General features: G+C 42.7%; 1 protein-coding gene across 1 annotated transcript; it reads left to right on the top strand.

The window, feature by feature from the left end:
- The first annotated feature begins 763 nt into the window (after positions 1 to 763).
- gna13b (guanine nucleotide binding protein (G protein), alpha 13b) lies at positions 764 to 14,292 on the top strand. The gene is made up of 5 exons (XM_028024009.1): positions 764 to 1,111; positions 7,623 to 7,852; positions 8,245 to 8,295; positions 9,248 to 9,448; positions 10,619 to 14,292. The coding sequence occupies exons 1-5, from the start codon at positions 829 to 831 to the stop codon at positions 10,994 to 10,996; spliced, it is 1,143 nt and encodes a 380-aa protein (XP_027879810.1). The 5' UTR covers positions 764 to 828; the 3' UTR covers positions 10,997 to 14,292.
- The last annotated feature ends 1,431 nt before the right edge of the window (positions 14,293 to 15,723 follow it).

The following is a 15,723-nucleotide window of genomic DNA, read 5'->3' as shown; positions in this document are numbered from 1 at the left end:
ATCATTTTTGTTGAATATGCCGTAGCTTTAAAAAATAAAGTTACTGAATTCAAATCTCTAAAATGTTTGAATCACTGTGACTCTGTTCCTTTAACGAATGAAGAAATTCATTCATTCATTCATTCATTCAAATATTGCCAAATTTGGTATGACAAATAGCAGTAGAGAATTATTACCGATAAAATAATTCATATGAGTAAAAATGTCCGCTTATTGAATAATTCTGTTTAATATTTGCAGAAACTTCTTCTCTAAATTAAACTAGAAAAACTCTTATTCTAAAATGGCTTGTAATGTCAGATGACCCACCCAAACATTGATGCTGGAGCGCGCTCACGCGACACACAACCACATTGCGCTGCGTTCAAAGAGAGTCTGTTTTATTTTTATTTATTTGTTTGTTTTATTTATGAACTAAGCAGCGTCGGTTTTATATGTACATACCACATATAAAATGCGCTGAACCCCATTGAAAACCTCATTGTTACTCCACCAAATGTTGATTTCTGAACCCTTCCTGAATTATTGTTGTTTTTACATTTTTGCTCGGAATTTCAAAGCCATATTGTCAGCAGTTCACAGAATAAAAGAACAATGTTCATTTCAGTCAAATACGTACATATAAAAAGTAAGGTCAGAGAAACGGATCATTTTGAGTGGCCTCTTCATTTTTTTTCCGCTTTGGTGAATTTGAACAATTGTTTCCTCTCTGTCTGTACGCTGGGGAGTGTCGAAACCGGACTACACGTGAACGCAGCAGCAGCGGTCCGGGCTGAGCTCAGCTCTCCTCACCAACTCACACACTGTATCGATGAAGTTGTTTCAAAGATGGCGGACTTCCTGCCGTCCCGCTCCCTTTTATCGTTATGTTTTCCTAGCTGTTTCCTAACGAACGAGGAGGCAGAGCAACTGCGGAAGTCGAGGGAGATAAATAAGCGTATTCATCAAGATAAGACTTACGTTAAGAGGTTAGTAAAGATCTTACTACTCGGAGCGGGAGAGAGCGGCAAGTCCACCTTCCTCAAACAGATGCGCATTATCCATGGGGAGGACTTCGATCAGAAGGCCAAAGAAGAATTCAGAGCCACGATTTTTAGTAATGTTATTAAAGGTAAGGCTGCTCTGCGAAGTTGCGCTGAATGTGGTGAACGTGGCTAGTTGAGGAGTGTGCTGTGCTCGCCGTGGCGGCGGGGTGTTGTGTGGGAACTTTGAGCCACGCTAGCTGCACTGATTGGGATACTGTGTGGTGGAGAGGCTGCCATCCCCGGGCTGCTGAGCTGCTCAGGCAACCAAGAAACGCCCATGCTGGTAGATGCTGCCCTGATGGGAGCCATTGAGGTTGTACGCATTAAGAAAACTTTTAACTTCCATCCTGGACGCTCAACCTGAAGTATTTTGTTTGACACCACCAGTGTTCCTCATGGCTGCCTGTTAGCGTCCCACACGCCCCTTGGCCGTGAGTGAAGAGCGTGACATCGCGCTGCTGTGGTAAAGTGCGTGTTTACTGTAAACGCCAGATCAGCTCTGATCAGATCAGCTCTGATCAGAGCTGATCAGGTCTTCCTCTCTAGATGAACTAAAAACTGACCTCTGACAGCCACGAAGCAGGAACCAGATCGATGTGGCACTAAAATGAACTGACTTTGTATGCGAGAACTGGGAAGTGCTTTCTTATTCCCCTATGCTTGTACTGTTTTTGGTGTGTGTGGGTGTGGGTGTGTGTGTGTGTGTGTGTGTGTGGGAGGTCATTATTACTTAGGAGTTTTACTTTGCCCGTTACGCAGCTCTAACTTGTCGCTCTCAGTCCTCCTAGTTTTATTTTCGCTGCTCTCTCTTGTCTCTCCAGCTGTTCGGTTGCTTCATCTCCTCCACCTGATAACTCAGGGCTTCAAGGAAAAACATTCGTAAACCTATATATACAGGGTTTGATAGTTTCTTTCTTTTAACCCCCCTCCCCCCAAATATCATCAGAACATCAGGTGTAGCAACAGAAAAGAAACATTACAGAAATAATAGCAGTAATGTAGTTGGGTAGTTCGGTTGTCTGGTTTCTCTCTATAGAGTTTGAAAGGTGAATATTTCGGTGGCCCTTATTTCTAGACACGTTTGATGGAAACGTTTTTGTCAGAACATACTGAGTCACCTAAAGTTATTTATAAGGTGGTGTGGCTCGGTGATGTACATCACATGAGTTTCATTCATCATGATAAAAATCCATCACACTGACAGTTTACCAGACAGGACCCAGCATGAGGTGGTGATGAGATGACAGCCTTCAACCACTGTCTTCATCTGACACTAGTAAAGCTAACGTTACAGATATGTATTTAAGTGAATAAGGGAACTGCAGGAACTATTCCTAAAACATCACATATCACTTTTACAGTATCATTACTGTAATAAATATAGATAGATAGATAGATAGATAGATAGATAGTGTGGAAAAATAAGTGGTGGGGATTAGGCCTGTCACAATAAACAATAAATACATTAATGGCATGATAAAAATTTAAAATAAGTTCAATAGTTTTGATTTGCATGATTTATTGTTTTTCTCTGTCTACCAAAAACTGGATGATAAAAGTTTGGTGTTTCGGTCTCAACTAAAACTTTGTTTTGAAGGACAGTTTTGTTTACAAAGATTTCATAATTCATTTTATTTGTTTATTTTGAATATTTAAAATGTCTTCCAGTGCCAGTGTTTAATGTTGGCTAAAATTTAAAGTTTATTCATCTTTGAGGACGGGTGCTGGCGTTACTATGCCTTTGCCATTATAATTGTTTGGAAGTTTGTCTCAAAGCAACAATATTGTTGTTTACCGCGATAGCTTCAGGGACAATTTATCATCCAGTAAAATGTGTTATGACAGGCCTAGTTCAAGGTTGTGCTGTTTGAAATCATTCGACTATTTCATGAATTAACCAGCTACAGTTAAAATCCTAATTTTCAAATAGAGCGATAACATTAGCAGCTGTAGCACAACAGCGAGAGAGTCGGTCTTTTAATAAAATATTGACGTTTTTCTAAGCATGTTTATTGTCTTTGCAGAGTTGAAAGACACTGAATGTGACTTTCCATCAGATTATGAATTAAATCAGGGTTTTATTAGGGATTGAACTATCAGTTATTTTAGTTATCGATTATTCTGACGCTTAATCGATTAATCAGGTGCAAAAGAATCTGCACATTCTGGAGTTTTTTTCATTTAACCACTTAAGCTTTTTTAAATGCTATATTAGAAAACAGAGTTCAATTGCTTTTTAAAATAAAAAAAATAAAAAAAAACATCTTTCTTTTAGTGAAGGCTTCATTATTCGTAGCAAAGTAATGCATCTGCTGCTATAAACAAAACTTGTAACGTGAAAAACTCGACTCTTTCTGCTTGACTTGACATCAACACAGTGTAGGACTGATCTGTTTACCTTTTTGATTTATATTAATATCTCCTTTTAAGCAGAAGGTGTTTAATATGAGATATTTTTGGAACATATTTACAGCTATAGAATTGTAATTACTGTTCTGTTGCTCTTTCACAAAATTGCCTCTTTTTCCTTTGTCTATATTATCCAGTAACTAAATTAGTTGATTTCAATCTGATTAATCATTTCGGCCATATCTCCTTCTTAAAGGTAATGAAGTTCTCTTATATTTCTGCTGTGCATTCTGCACTCCTCTCCTCAGGAGGACCAGCTGGTCCTGGCCTCTGTCTGCTTTGGCGTAACGTGTTTAAGTTCGGACGACGGCTTCATTGCGTTGAACCTCGCGACAATGCTAATTGTTAAGATTTGAATTCCAATTATTCCAGTAGCAGCTACGCCGTCAGCCAGTATGCGCGGTGGCCATCTCTGTCTGTGCCAGGCCTGATTAGATCGCAGTGGTTATGATGTTAGCCAGACCTGCTGGAACTGGGCCGTCCACTGCAATATTGCATAACGCCACCTTATGGAAAATCTGTAGCCTCTTTTTCACCTCAGTATTCATTTCTCCTATGAAGTGACTTGATGCATTTCTAGCTTTACATTTACACATGGAGCTGAATGTTTTTGCACAAAAAATGCTTTCTGATATTCCTAGCAGTTTTTGGGGGTTTTTTGCTGCGGGGAAGCAATTTCTTTTAATTGAGATAAACTGAATAGGTTTGTGTTTGATCAGTTCTATAATGTAGCAAAGCTTCTCGCTAATAAATGTTACGCTGTAGGAAAGCCTGTTTATTTCTCTCCAAATGGAACAAAGCAGAGCTGAGGATGTTGTAGACATTAGAAAAACTTCCAGTGCTGAACTGTGATTGAAAGTGGCTCTTGTTTGAGCTCATTTGAATAAATTCAGATTATCTCAAATCAATATCAGCAGATTGGAGCTTTAAAAAACCCAGACATCAGCTACAGATGCTGAATGCCTCACGGTGGGTTAGTCCTTAGCTCAGTATTTCTAAAGAGCTAATCTGACATAAACTGTATACCAGATTATGTCTGTTTTTATTGCCAATATATTTTTGACCATTTAAACACATGAACATGTTGGATCAGTCCTCAGCCTGGTGAATGATTGGGAGTTGACCAGAACTGCGTTCAAGTCCTTCTCCTGGTTGGCTTCTTACTGTCAGCAGCCTGAGTAAAGGTCAGAGAAAAGCTTCGCTGCAGTCGATCATTCCAGCATCCTGGGATGTTTGAAAAATAAACCAAGTTACTATACGGTCTGTCTGATGGAGGCTGAGAGTTGGCTCACTCAGTGTCTCATTTAAAGTAAACACCAGTTTACGTAACTTCCCTGTTCCTAAGTCAGATTAGAGCCTTAAACCAAACAATGTTTTATTTCGTTTTTGTTGACTCGTAAAAATGAGCTTCAAAATCTTTTTAATTTTATGAATGAAGAGAGGCTGCTCCAATTCAAGTAAATATACTAAGACTGGATTTAAAAATGAGATATTAAGGAATATTGAGAACTTTGGAATACCTTCACTTTAAAGATTACAAAAAAGGAATTGGAAGAAGAATTTATATTGGCAATGCCCCATATGATACCCAATGGTCAACACAGACCATCCAGCTCTGATTTTTAATATTTGTTCATTGGTAATGATAATTGCATTAAATGTGATTGAATGGTTTCAGTATTGATAAATACAAATATTTTCAATTGTTTAACATTTCAATGCAAGATTTAAAGGAGCTTGCAAGTTTACTTTGTAAAAGTGCAAAGAAAAATCTTCATATATTATTGTGTTACCATAGTTACAATCTAATGTCATGATTTGATCTTTGTATTTTGAGTTTTTTGAGCAAATAATAACCAATTATCACTGACTGTTTTGAAGCTTGGCCAGTTAAAACTTGGCCTCCTCTCCTAAATTCCACTGTTAGCTGTGGTGATGATGTCAGTTGTTCTTCTTAAGACCCCATACAACCTTGATGTGAATCAATTAACACTTGCTTGGTTTAAGACCTGAATTTCATCTAAACATCCCACTATGGAGCCGGCGTCGTCTTTGCGATGCGTTTAGGGGCATTTTATCCCCTCACTGTTGAAGTGAGAAAACAGTAGGAGAGCCGCTGCCTCTGCAGGCTTTTCACGGTGGCTCAGTGTATGAAAGCACTGAAACACTGCTGCCGTTTCCAGTTCAAAGCAGGAACAGGAAAGATCACGAGGGCCAGCTGTTTACTTCAGGAACTAAAGATATTTGGGCTTATTCCTGAGCTGTCAGCTTTAACCTGTGGTGGTGAAGCAGCTGAGATACATAAGCCCAGACAGAGTACGTGATTAAATCAGAGTTCAGGGTGCTGTGGTGTGACTGAAGTATAGCAGATTGCAGTTAGCAGGATTATTCATGGTGTTTTACCTCAAAGTTTGGAGTTTTCAGTCAGGATTCTTGTGATACTTTGAGATCTTTTTTTTTTTAAGCTGGGTCAGTTTTAGGGGACTCTCCTCCAGGGTTTCCTCCAGATAACTTGCTGCTAAGCCCAGTGGTGGAGGCGCTAAGGTTAATCGGCATACTTTTTTTTTTTAGTTGAAAAAATGTTAAAAGTTGGCAAGAAATTTGAAAATAAGACAAGGTAATTATGTGTGTTTGTAAGACATTTTCAACAATACTTAAAAACCAACTAAACAGTCTTAAAAAAGGCGTGTATATATATATATATATAAACTATTAAATGAAATACCAATTATTTGCACTTCAGTTGTTCCATTCGAACTAAAGTGTCCAAAATGTCACTTTATCCATGATTTGTCACTTTTATTAGCTGAGGTTGTTAGCATGTAAACCGGTAAAGACAGGAAGTGATGAATAAAAAAAAGACACCTGACTTTTTTCAGTCGTCTTGTGTTCACATATTGACCAAACTATGTTCTCGTTGTGCTTACAATCGTTTCATCAAAGGGACTCTTTAACCCGTCTGCATAGAAAAACCTGTAATAATTGAATATCAATATCAATTCTTATCCTGTTGGGAGAGCAAGTAAAGCCTGGTGGGCCGCCAGGCTTCTAAAACACCTGGGGAAACTCTGCTTCTCTGCACAGGGCTTTTCATGGAGTCTGTTAAAATACCCGGTCAATGTCCTGCAAGAGTCACCAGCAGGATGGCCATTGTTACCGATTTGACTCTGGAGAACAGGCATTAGAAGAACTAACCTAAACCATCATAAAGCAAACGCCTGATGAGACGGATGAGTTTACTATTTGAATCAGATCAGCTGCAGTGACAGGCGGAACTAAAAACTGAACGTCTGCCCTTCGACTCCAGTTGAGTTAAAATAAAGTTCATGAACAAAACCAGAAAATGTTCCTGTGGTTTCTGCCTGGGATCCTGTTCGCCTTGCAGTAGCATCTCTTCTTTTCTTGGCATCGATGTAAAGTTCTTGAAACTTTGTGGGGGGGGAAAAAGCCATTTCCTAACCAAAAACACAGAGCAACACTTTAGCCAAAACTGTACAGAGTAGCATATACATTTTGCATTAAAACCTTCCTTATCAGTAAATATGTTCAACCCAGAACTCCTCAAGTAGCAGCTTTAGCCTCATCTGATTTGAATTTTGTAAAAAAAAAAAAAAAAAGAAAAATTGTCATACTTTTTATTTAAAAAAATAATCGGATTGTTTATTTGCATCTTATATTTCTAATATTGTATAAAATAAACATGAGTGGTTAAAGGAAAAGTATTGCACATTGTGCCTTTTCTTTTTTCTTTAAAGGTTTTGCTGGCTCTAGTTGCCTTTATTTGAAAGTAGTTCGACAGGAAGCAGGGTAATCAGAGAGGGGGAAGACATGTGGCAAATGTCGCCAGGCTGGGAATCGAACCTGCGACCACCACCACGAGGACTAAGGGCTCAATAAGCGTGTCGTGCTTTGCCCCTGCGACACCACAACACCTCGACATTGGGCCTTTTTAAAATGTGATTAATCGTCAAAATAGTAAAAAAAAGAAAAAAAAAAAGATTGCTAAAATAATGGTTAGTTGCTGGCTGCCCTAATTTATAATCTTTTAGACTTTAATAGACGTTAAAAACAGTCCCTGCTGACCTCTGGATCCCGGTTGTAAAGCCTAATGTTGGTTTCTTAGCAACAGTACACTGAATCGGGTTCTGCTTCCGTATCACTAAGAAGTTTTCCCTTGCGTCCCCGCAGGTATCCGGGTGCTGGTGGACGCGCGGGAGAAGCTTCACATCCCGTGGGGCGACCCGTCCAACCAGCAGCACGGGGAGACCATGATGGCGTTCGACACCCGATCCGCCATGGCCCACAGTCACGGCATGGTGGAGCCCAAAGTCTTCCAGCACTACCTGCCGTCCATCCGGGCCCTGTGGGCCGACGAGGGCATCCAGAACGCTTACGATCGGCGCCGGGAGTTCCAGCTGGTGAGTGGAGCACACGGTCGCTTTGGAAGCTCGTTGGACATAAACCGTGTGAGCGCTGGCTGAAAGTAGCAAATGGCAGCAGAGTGGCTTTGGAGGAGACAGAAAGAAAAACTTCAACTCTTCCTCTGAGGATTGCATTAGGACAAATGATGGGGTTTTTCATGTCTAGTCTGAGCTCATCTTGATACGCTGCCAGCGGTCCGACTGGATTCTCCCCTCTGGCATTATACGGTCAGAGTTACTTGCTTTAGGGTAAACGGTGCGATGTGATTAGTTTGGCTCCATGAGTCACTGGAGCCTTCCGTCCTGTAAAGACAAGAGCTGCTTCAGGCTTTTCTGTTTCATTTCAGACTGAGATGTTCTCTCTGTCTCTCTCTCTCTTTTTTTGTCAGGGCGAGTCAGTCAAGTACTTCCTGGATCATTTGGAAAAGCTCGGAGAGTCGGTAAGTCCGACCCACACCCACCCGCGAACCCTCTCCACCGAGCAGAACTGCTGATGGAGCAGATGGGCGTGATGACGCTTGTGTTTTATTGGAAAGAGAAGTGAAAGCGCTTTCTTCCTGTGCTTTGTTTCAGTGAGAACGTTGCCTCTGCTGCTGCTTAGTTCTCCCACATAGAGGAACCAAACCTTTACTTCTGTGTAAAACGATCAGCAGAGTTTCCAGAGCAGAATCAGAACTAGAGATGAAGTCATGCAGAAACTAATGTGGTGGCGTTGCAGACAGTGACGGGATTCTGGGGCCGCCGGACGTTCCTGTGACTCATCAGATGCTAGAAATGAATAGGAAGCAAGTCCATACATCTTCCTGTAGCTATGGTAACAGGGCTTTGTCTTCGACGTGTATGGACTCCATCTGAATGCGTTTGGTGTGATGTTATCAGTCACAGCCGCGTCGTGTTCAGGAACATTTATGCCCGCTGAGTGACGACCGTCGTCATAGCGCTGACAGGACAGTGGGCTGGTCTCACTGATGACCTTCAGTAGAAATATTAGCTGTATGCTCATGATGAGTAGATTATTGAAATAACCGTTAACTAATTTAGTAATCGATCAATCGTGAACTGGAGTTGTAAAAACGGTCATTTGCAGAGAGAAAACTTTCAGACCGTTAAGCCAAAACTATTAAGACAATACAAAAAGATAAAATATCTACATTTTGCATTTAAAAAAAAAAATAAGACAATTTGTCTGTAAATCTGTTCTAACAAGCACTCACTGCCACTCTAAGCTGACTTTCACAATAAAAGCATGGCTCACTGAACAGACTCGCTGTTAGATCTGAAGTGGACGCCTCAATCTTGATGCTGAACTGATTGTGTTTAAGGCTAGTTTTTTTTTTTTCTTTATTGATGTTTCTCTGGACACCTGACCAGAACCACACGGTCTTCTTGCAGGACTACCTTCCCAGCCAACAGGACATCCTGCTGGCCAGGAAGCCCACCAAGGGGATCCACGAGTACAACTTTAAGATCAAGAAAGTTCCCTTCAAGATGGTGGACGTTGGCGGTCAGCGGTCGGAGAGGCGCCGCTGGTTCGACTGCTTCGACTCGGTCACCTCCATCCTCTTCCTCGTCTCTTCCTCTGAGTACGATCAGGTGGGTATTGTGTCTTACTCCAGGATTTGGGAGCAGCTGCAGGTCCCCCCCATCTTTTCTCGTTAAAGGAAAATGCGTCCAGTTAGCTCCTGATCGGTGAAGCTTTTCCATATTCAGAGGTCTGCAGTCGGCAGCAGCAGCAGACATCACAGCTGTGACAACCAGCCAGGAGTTTTTAACATCACCACTGATGACCACCACATCATTCATGATTCTATCCATTATAAAGCAGCCCCACACCACCATACTGCCACCACCATGTTTAGCTGTCAGTAGTATTGTTCTGGGCTACTGTTAGATCAGCTCTAACTCCACACACACCTTCATCTCTCTACAGGACTCTGTAGAGAGATGATCATTTTTCCTTAATTGACCACTGCGCTGGTCATTTTACTGAGGAACTGCGACTTACAGCCGTGTAGTTTCTGAAAATACAGGAATAAATAAAGCTCAGATTTACTATTTAAACACAAGTGAATAAATAAAGCTGAACATCGGCATGAATTCGTTTCGTCATGGATGTTGTTTTAACTGAACTGTTGCAGAATAGCATCTGGGATTAATCTGGCTAAAGGCTAATGGTTAAGTTAGTTTTAATATTAAATCACAACCATGCTAACAGTGGAAAACAGACATTTTAAAACTACAGATGTACACTAGCAGTCAAACAACAGTCACAAATGTTAATTAACATCCACCCATTACATCACATGACTACTATCACTGCTGCTGCTGTGCTCTGAACAGTCAACAGATCGGCTGAGGAACGTTAAGAAGGAAGAGGAAGCTGTACAAACCTCCTTTAAATTAGAAAACACACCGAAATAAAAGCATGAAGATGAAATCATCTAAGTTCTTGTAGAATTATTGAATTTAATTCGATTGTTTTATATAGTCCATATATCTGGATCATGTATAGTTACTATCCTGTAACTTTGCAATGCTTGTTCACCTGGATCACATGACTGGCTCAGTACCTGGCAGTCTGTTGCCATGTGAACCACCAATATAAACAATCAGTATAAAACATAAAGGTCTCTGATAAAAGCAGAACCGCTGTCGGGTTGTCCTGTTCCCGTTTCCACTCGCATGTTCCCCAGCGGGTCACAGTTGCGGCTCAGACCATCAGCTGAGAACTCATGGCCCGGTTTGCACTCTGACCTCCCCCAGGTGCTGATGGAGGACCGGCAGACCAACCGGCTCAGCGAGTCGCTCAACATCTTCGAGACCATCGTTAACAACCGGGCCTTCATCAACGTCTCCATCATCCTGTTCCTCAACAAGACGGACCTGCTGGAGGAGAAGGTGAAGCAGGTCTCCATCAAGGACTACTTCCCCGAGTTCTTGGGCGATGCCGGCAGTCTGGCGGCCGTGCAGTGCTTCCTGGTGGAGTGCTTCCGCAGGAAGCGGCGCATGCTCCAGCCGCCACAGAAGCCGATCTACCACCACTTCACCACGGCCATCAACACGGAGAACATCCGGCTGGTGTTCCGCGACGTCAAGGACACCATCCTGCACGACAACCTCAGGCAGCTGATTCTGGAGTGATGGAGCGAGTGGAGGAGGGAGTGATGCAGACAGAACCGGGTGACCCAGTGCCTTCATGCCGACAGTAACCCTGCACCCCACCCTGACCCCACTTCCCCTCCTGCGCCTGTTTGAACTCAGACTGAGTATTAAAGCCACTACTACTACCCCCAACCCCCACGCTGGCTGCTTGCCTTACTTTGACTGATAACAGCCAGCTGTGGCTGAGAGCGACCCCCTCTGAAAGAGACCTCTTCAGTCTTCCATCATGTGTTCCTCTGATGCTCTGACCAGAGTTAGTCAGTATTAGGAATCCTCCTGCAGCGTCTAATCATGTCCTGTCCTCCAATCTCTGATCGTACCGATGAATTCTGTTCTCCGCTTGCTGATGGGCCCCATCAGCTCTGGCCCTTCCAGCTCTAACCGGGCCTCCGCTCAGGGCTCAGCAGGAACCCCCTCCCTGATTTGAGGCCGATCAGAACCGCCAGGACACCAGGCCCGGGCGCAAGGAGACTTCCTGTGCTTGGAAAGCAGAAGTCTGGCCTTGTTCAGGCTGATGAAGTGTTTTAGTGTTTAGTGTTCAAGAAGACTTTTTCAGGTTCCTAAGAGATTTTCAGAGCAACTCTTCCTCAGATCAACAATGCCAAACTGTTCCCTCCTCTATCAGACCTTTACTTTGTTTGAACCACTTAAAGTGTTGATAGTAAAATGCTGCCATGGCCCAGTTTGTGTTTACTGCCTGAGATACCTGACCCACCAGGCCCTTCCTCACCCTGGTTTCCAAACTAAAGGGAGTATTGCTACCTGTGTGCTACTTCGCGGCTCCCCCTGCTGGCCGCTTCTATTGTATAAAATGTATGCAGATCTGCCAGCCCAATCTGCTGTGGAGGTTGTTGCTCTGATGGTTCTTCTGTTGGAAGATTCTGATCAGAACCTTCCAACATGAAGGTTCTGATCCATTTGTTCACTCTGAACGGTCCGACTGATCTCCATAAATCTCTGACCCGTTTTGTTGATTCTAGCTTTAGAGAGAAGACTTTGCGACAGAGAGCACCGACTGTCACTCTTGGCTCACAACAAAGAGAGAGAAACCGGAGTCAAACCGGATATTTTAAAGTGTCTCCAGCATCTTTTGGTAGCAATAAGTTAAGTTTCCATCCCTTAACTCTGTCTGGAAAACGTTACTGAGCTTCATTCAGCCTTCCTGTTATCTACTCAGTTCACCTTGAACTGCCGACATGGAGAAAATCCAGCTTCATGCGCCTTCCTCTGATTGATACGAAGACGGCTAACGAGGAGTCCCATTAGCTGAGTTATGGTTGGACAGAAGGACGAGACGAACGACAGGACGACTTGAAGGAAGAGTTTTGCAGATCTTTAGATGGAGCAGGCTGGCTAACGGCTGAGCTGTGTTTATGTTGCGGTGCCAGACAAGAAAGTTCTGTCCGTGTGTGTGTATAGATGAAGCAACGCTCTGTTTACACACACAGAGACACTTGTGTTCCGCCTGCTGCTGCTCTGTCCAGAGGAGTGTCCTCTGTCTGGACTACTGTCTCGCCATCCCGTCGGGGTGGCACCGGCGGTGAGTTTTAGTAGAAGGAAGGCTGCTGTCCCGCCTGCCGTGTGTGACTCCTGGAGTCCAAGCGGAGTCACAAATGGCCGTTAGGGCCATCCAAGCAGATGGCCCTGACGGCTTGCCTGAGATGGATCGAGGCGAGGGGCGACACCTGCTGACCCGCAACAACTTTTAACCTCTTGGCGGTTTAAGCCAAGGTGTCACTTTTTCGCTGGGATGTTATTTACGTAGCAACTGGAGGCCATTCACAGGAAGTGGAGGTCAGGGGTGACGTGCCTCCAATGGCCTTCATGTATAAAACGATGTTCACTTCAACTGGTGTAATATTTTTTGCTTGTTTTACAGTGTTTTTACTTTTACATCACAGTTACTCTGAAAATAAACACTTTGCATGTCCCATTCTTCGTAGGTGTTTCACACAGGATGATCATAGGTGACGCACCGCCTCCAACCCCTATTTCCTGTTTAAATGCTTCTCAGGTTGTGTAAAAAGTTTAAAGAATGATAAAAGGCTGGTTACATAAGCCGCTTTGGCTGTTTTCCGATTGGACTTTGTTTAGCTAGAACGGACTAACGTAGAGTTCTAAAGACTCGGTGATTGATGTACCTCAGCCGCTCCTTTAACGGAAGCTCACCTTGGAAATCCTGAACTGTCCCTTTAAATAAGGTAGCAGATGCTGATTCTTTTTTTACGTGTGGTTTGCACTAAGACAGATGTGCTGATGTTTGGACTTCTCTACACCGAGTGTGAGGAAGGCAGATTGAGCACTTACTGATTTCGATTTGTTTCCTGCTGTTCTGAACGAGCGGCCCGCATAATTAGGTGTTTTTATCATTTCTTAACCTCAGGACATTCCTAACACTTTGTACCATCAGGGTGCTGCTCCTGCAGACTGTGGGTTGTAAACGTTCTGTGTTGTGTTGGTACCGCAGATGTAAATCTGCTGCAGCAGCTCCATGGAGGTCCCACTCTGACCTGTTTTGTGACGGAGGTAAACGCTTGATTGGCTGGTTAGTTTTTATTGGGCTTCAAATAATAGGTTTTTATTTATTTATTTTTTTAAGCTGGCATGTGAAATTGGACCAACGGCATTTTCTCATGGATACTCTTACATTTGAAGTATTTGTTTGGACTAAACTTTATGCCTACTTTTACATGTCATGCCCACACTCCTGAAACATGTCTCCATGGCAACTCTGCAAACATTATGATTCTGATTAACTTTTTCTAACAACACTGAAGCCTTATGTGATGCAATCTCACACTCTTAAGGGTTACTGTTCTTCCAAACCTCCAGATGTTGCACAATATGTCTTACTGTCTCTGGTTGGTTACCGTTTTCCTGTTGCTGGTGCTGAAAGTTGCCTCCTCTGGTTGGTGAACCTGACTCTTCAGACCCATAGCTACAGTTTGAGGTGTAGATTTATAAGTTTCTCTGCAGTTACAGAAACGAAACACATCTGATTACCCTTGGCGGGAAGTCAACTTTTGCAAGATCTAAGCTCTGATGCACCACTACTCTATAGGAATGAGAGCTTTTATGCTTAAACTATGTTGGCAACAGTTTATTAGCTTCTTTGTCGACACACAGAATGCCATGTCTTTGTGCAATGTTGTTACCATTAAATCTTGCATTTGTGCTCCCAGTTCGGGTTTGTTCTGATAAAACAGCTCTGGCTGTAAAGTCTAACTTATGTCTTAACCGCCGACACTCCTCAATAAATCAGCTGATTTTTAACATCTACTGTCACTGTTGTTTGGTGTTGCTGCAAATTGAATGTGAAGGTCAGACCTGTAGGGTCTACATCAGTGGTTCTTAACCTTTTTTGAGGTACCGAACCCATCAGCTTCATATGCGCATTCACCGAACCCTTCTTTAGTGATAAATAAAAAAAAAAATTTTCCAAATTCAAGACATACAGTATGTATATGTTTTTTTGCTGGTGCACAAAATGAGCCGTGCATGAACGTCACCTTTGCTCAAAGAACAAAACCATGAACTCACAGCAAGTTACAGTGTTACTTTATTCTGGCCCCCCAAAAATATTTCGGCCCCATAAAAGAATTTCAGCCCCCAAAATATTTTTTTACTATTTTACTAATTAAAAATTAATTTGGATTTTTTTTCAAAGAATTAAAAAAATTTTAATACCTTTTTTAAAAATTATTTTACATTTAATTTGTTTTTTGTCGTTTTGAATCCACAAAATACTTTTTTGGGGCCAGAATAAAGTATTGCACAAATAACATGCCTGCAAATCAGTGTGACTTCTGCTGTTTGTCTTTGGGAGACCAGTTCAGAGAGGCGTGGCTTCACCTTGGCAAGTGCATCTTCAGAGCAAAGTCTGTTCATTTTCTGCTGTTTTTGCTCGACATATTTAGTATGGATTAAAATATTAAGAAAGAAACCACGCGACGTACAACTACGACAGCCGCTGATACTGAGCGCACTAAATTCCCCGCAGCACTGATTGGCTGAGCAATGTAACATGATCCTCTGCAGCAAGTGATGGCCAAGCGGGGCATCACGACTTTACACAAGTGTGTGTCTTTACCTCCTCGGCAGAGCCTCCACCGAACCCCTGGGGTTCGATCGAACCCAGGTTAAGAACCACTGGTCTACATACACTGTAAGTCATACACACTCAATGTATTACAAATACAAACTTCCATACAGTGGGGGGAACGAATATTTGATACAATTCAGATTTCTCCGAACTCTTTACCTGCATATACACTATGGCAGAATAACCCTAACCCTAGGGCATCCTGACCAGATGCCCGAGCCACCTCAACCGGCTCCTCTCGACATGAAGGAGCAGCGGCTCTACTCTGAGTCCCTCCCGGATGACTGAGCGTCTCACCCTATCTCTAATGGAGAGCCCAGACACCCTACGGAGGAAAGCCAGTTTGGCCGCTTGTATCCGCGACCTCGTTCTTTCGGTCGTGACCCAAAGCGCATGACCATAGATGAGGGTAGGAACGTAGATCGACCGGTAAATCGAGAGCTTCGCTTTTTAGAATGTTAGTGTGTGACATATTTAGATTTTCTAATCGGCCATAAATGTGCAGAGAAAATGCACACAGTGAGGCAGAAAGTAACGTGGCTCACTGATAGGGGGCAGTGCTGAGACCTAAATGTGCTCTTCCTCTGAAAAGACTGGAAACAGA

Source organism: Xiphophorus couchianus, chromosome 7 (genome assembly GCF_001444195.1).
Source record: "Xiphophorus couchianus chromosome 7, X_couchianus-1.0, whole genome shotgun sequence".
NCBI lineage: Eukaryota > Metazoa > Chordata > Actinopteri > Cyprinodontiformes > Poeciliidae > Xiphophorus > Xiphophorus couchianus.
Note: the sequence above shows the minus strand (reverse complement) of the source record. Positions and strands in the feature narration are given on the sequence as shown.